We start from the raw sequence: 4,377 nt of genomic DNA, 5'->3' as shown, positions 1-4,377 counted from the left end.
CAGCACCACATGCCAGCCAGCCCCGCCCCCTGGTGGGCTGAGCTGTCCACACACACATAAATAAATAAAATTTAAAAAAATAATAATAAAAAATAAAGATAATAGCATACAATAGAGCAACCATTGTTGAATTCCTATTACTTTGTTTTCTGTCCTTTCTAATGCTGACTTTTTTTTTAAATTACTATTTTGTATTCTTTAAAAAATAAAAATAATGATAAAAAGCACATAGACAGTTCTCATACATGACTTGGACACTCTTAGGATCATGAAGAATGACATAAAACCTTCAACACAATAAAATTTAAATCTATTTTTAAAAAATCACTTACAAGTAGGCCAAATATCACTCAGCTTGAGAGAAACACAGTCATTAACAACATTGTAGTCCAAAAAGACTAATACTGATTGCAGATTCAGCTCACAATATAATCCTTTCCCAAGCAGCAGTACTGTCTCTAGAAATATTGTATGGGCATCTTTTATGGGCACATCCGAGGCTCACATATCTGTGAGCCAGAGCCTTGCCCACAAAGGGGTTGCAGTGAGATAAGAGAAACAGGAAACATGCAGAAAAGATACTTCTGTCTGGACACAGCAATGACTGGCACCAGCTGTCACATGTTTTAACGTAAGAGCCATATGGTAGCAATTGTATGCATTGGCAAGTTTCCACTTGACACACCAAAGGAAAGGTCTTCTTTTATTTGTGGTTCTGGGATGGAATCCAGGGCCTCACACATGCTCAGCATGCATTCAACCCCGGCTCCCCCCAAAAGGTTTATTTATTCATTTGTATTTGTGCCCATCCATGTTTCTCCTTCACTGAATTAAAAGAGAAGAACGTAACTCCAAGCCAATTGTACCATACTTGCTATCCTAAATGACAGGATGGCTTGTTCATGTTTTGAAATTTACCACAGTTTCACATCCGGATGTCCAGTTCAGTAGCTTTTACTGCTAAACCAATGCGCAAATTCAGGTAGTGTATAGATAGCTCCCTGCCCAACTTCAGAATCCATACTGATACGGTCATTCAGGCTCATTTTGGAGTCTCCAATTACAATGTAGATATGGGGGGGGCTCCTTTCAGTTCCCACTGGAGTCTTTCTTGTGAGACTGGTCAGAAGCAAAGTTCTTCAAATAGCAATCAGCAGGGATCAGTTTGAATTTTCTCCTAAATTTGGATGAAGGTCATCATCAGACTTAAAGGTATCTTCTACCTATATGTCAGAGGGCCAGGGAAATGGTAATGCAGTATCAAGATCATAAATGAAGCTCTGTCCTTCACTTGAAATGTGATGCAAAACCGCATGGTAATCCCAGATCATGGGCTCGTTTCCAGGTCTGGCCTGCTGCTTCTTGATAGGCACCATCTTCTCATTTGATATAAAGACAGCATAACATTCTTCTAAAGGATACTGGTTGTGGTTTTTTATGTATTCACAGAACTTCCAAATATTTTCTTCACAGTAGCAGCTGCTGTAGGCCGTGTGGAGCAGGTGGGGTGGTAGGGCAGGGCAGTGGAGGAAGGGGCCTCATGCATGGCTGAGCCAGGACACCCCTTGCTTGGCAAGTTTTTTTTGTTGTGTGTGTGTGGAACCTGGGATTGAACTCAGGCCCTTGTGCTTGCCAGGGAGGTGCTTATTCTACTGAGCCATCTTTTTGAGATAGGGTCTTGCTATTGCCCAGGCTGGCCTTGAGTTTAAGGTTGTCCTGCCTCAACTGGTAGAGTAGCTAGGATTATAGGTAAACGTCATCATGCCAGTTTGGAAGGATATTTTTTAATGAGCAAAGATTTTATTGAACTAGCCACAAGGAAGGCTAAGACAGGAGGATTCCAAATTCAAACCCATCTGGGGCAGTTTAATGGTTCTTGCAAGACACTGTCTCAGAATAAATAAGAATTTGAGATATAGCTCAGTACCAAGGCCCCGAATTTAATTTCCAGCGCTGGGGAAAAGGAAAAGGTAAATCCCCTCCTTCAAGGTTCATAATCCTTTTGTTTGTCCCTTTTGTTGCCATTGAATACACGAGAACACACTCAATGCAATTTTTCATACTGTTTTTAAGTTTTTATATACAGACCCTTTGCACTGAGCTGCATACCTAGCCTTTTTTATTTTGAGATAGGGTCTCCCAAAATTGCCCAGGCCGGTCTCAGACTTATAACGCTCCGGTCTCAGACTTATAACGCTCCTGCCTCACCCTCCCAAAATGCCGGTGTTACAGCCCTGTGTCATCACACCCAACTGTCATTCTTTGAGATAAGCTCTTAGTTATATTGCTCCGGCTGGTCTTAAACTCAAGAACTCAAGCCATTCTCCTGCCTTAACTAGCTGAGACTTAGGTGTGCACCAACATGCCCAGCTTTGTGCCTAGTTCTTTTTCATGGTAGCACATATTTCACTGCTTTTGTTTTTGTCTGTTTTGGTTTTTTTTTTTTTTTTTCTTTTTTTTTCTTCAGTGCTGGGGATTGAACTCAGGACCTTGCACTTGCCAGGCAAGCGCTTATTCTATTGCACTATCTCCCCAGCCCTTTGTCTATTTTTGAAACAGGGTCTCACTTTGTAGTATAGACTGTCCTAGAACTCACAGCAACACTCTGACCTCAGCGTCCTGAGTTCATGTGCCACCATGCCAGTTTATTTCACTGTTTACATGTGACTTTTGGGCTAATTATGGGCCAGGGAGATGGCTCAGTGGAATAAGTGCTTCCCTGGCAAGCTCAAGGGCCTGAGTTCAATCCCCGGTTCCACCAAAAAAAAAGAAAAGAAATGCAAAGACTAATTATGACCAATTAAATTATTTTGTGATCATTTATGGTATATATAACCAGTGCTTTTAAGAATAGTCTCGTGGGGGAGGGGCATGGTCTTTGTATTTTTATTTCCAGTAAAAGGTTAGTGTTTTTGCAACAGTGGGAACCAAACCTGCAAGGTGCTGTACTGCTGAGCATTTTTTCCTGGACATGAGCATTTTGAATTTAAATATATGTTTAAAAGTAATGTAGCTTTATTTATTTATTTTACTAGAGGGTCTCACTATATAGTGAACTGCCTATGTTCAGCCTCCTAAGAGCTGGGATTACAGGCATGCATCACCATGCCCAGTCTCTGGAATATAATTTTAGAAGATGGAAAATTTCTCATGTAGTCCTATTTTCCCAATGGATTGTGATTTTTTTTTTATAATAGTCTTGAGGGTCAACATTGCATATTTGCCAATTAGATATTTTTAAATGCTCATATTAGTGGGTAATGCCTCAAAGTATAATTGGACTTGATTTAAAAATAATATAAATTAGTAATCTGATAACTTCTGTTCCATTCCTATGAAAAACAGCAGAGGAGTGTTATCTGTTCTGGTTGGTCTGAAATGCTAGGGGTTCCTTGATTATGTTTATCTAATAAAGGTTGAATAATTCCTGCAAGAGGTTATGAAATTCTCATGCTGTTATTTTCTTTCAGATTCCTTTGTTTCTTCCTCTTCCTCTCAGCCTGTATCTATATTTTCGACCTCACAAGGCAAGTTTGTAACTTTTTTATGCATTAATAAAAGAAAAATGTTGAGAAAGAGGCTGTAACTGGGATATGAGGCACAATTCTTCTATAGTGTATGCCCCTACACCCCTTAAAATAAAAACTAATTACAAGCCAGTCCTTTCTGTTGAGCAGCTGCCAGTAGGCTCCTGTAAAAGCTAATAAAATAGAATGAGGCTGGGTAGAACATTGAACATAGCATAAGCATTAATACTCTTGGACATTTCTTTAAAAAAACTTGCCTGTGGAATTTGAAGCACATAGAATTGTGGCTCAGAAAACACCCCACCCCAGAATGCATTTTGATTCCTGTGCACTTACATAACTGGTTTAGAGAGGTAGTGGCTTTGGAAAAACAATATAAAAGTGTGCTTCCATTGACCTACAAAAATACCTTTCCAGCTAGAGCACGTATTGCAATGTCAGATTTGTTCCAAGAGCTGGAGAAGCTCCAAATGCATAAAACATTGAACAGATAAATCAACTTTTTGCAGTTAAGACTACTTCTCCTAGAGATACAACTGTGACTTTTTTTTTTCTCTTTTCTTTTTCTGTCAAGCAATGGGGAAGAACTCCCAAGTTTATGCAGATAGCCATTGCCAAGAATCAGAGAGTGCTGTATATTTCATTTGTTTATACTACTAATAAAGTACCACTCCGTTGATGCTATTGTACTAGGCCCTACATACAGATCAATAGAAAACCTTATTTAAAAAAAAAAGGGGGGGGGGGGCTGAAGAGATGGCTCAGTGGTCTAAAGCACCTACTTGGAACAAGCTTGGCAAAGCACAGGGACCGCGGTTCAATCCTCCAGCACCACATGCCAGCCAGCCCC

General features: G+C 40.0%; 1 protein-coding gene and 1 pseudogene across 2 annotated transcripts in view; one reads left to right on the top strand and one right to left on the bottom strand.

Annotated features, from left to right (window-relative positions):
* Nucleotides 1–4,377, top strand: part of Rtn3 (reticulon 3) — a 69,994-nt gene that overhangs the window by 20,140 nt on the left and 45,477 nt on the right. Inside the window, exon 2 of one of the 2 annotated variants that reach the window (XM_023703911.1) lies at nt 3,471–3,527. The exons of the other annotated variant lie outside the window; for it this stretch is intronic. Within the exon in view, the coding sequence (XP_023559679.1) occupies nt 3,471–3,527 (57 nt within the window). The remainder of the gene's footprint in view (nt 1–3,470; nt 3,528–4,377) is intronic. 2 annotated transcript variants of the gene reach the window in all.
* Nucleotides 945–1,481, bottom strand: LOC111813330 (annotated as a pseudogene).

This window comes from Octodon degus, unplaced genomic scaffold, assembly GCF_000260255.1.
Source record: "Octodon degus isolate 3935 unplaced genomic scaffold, OctDeg1.0 scaffold00184, whole genome shotgun sequence".
NCBI classification, from domain to species: Eukaryota; Metazoa; Chordata; class Mammalia; order Rodentia; family Octodontidae; genus Octodon; species Octodon degus.
Note: the sequence above shows the minus strand (reverse complement) of the source record. Positions and strands in the feature narration are given on the sequence as shown.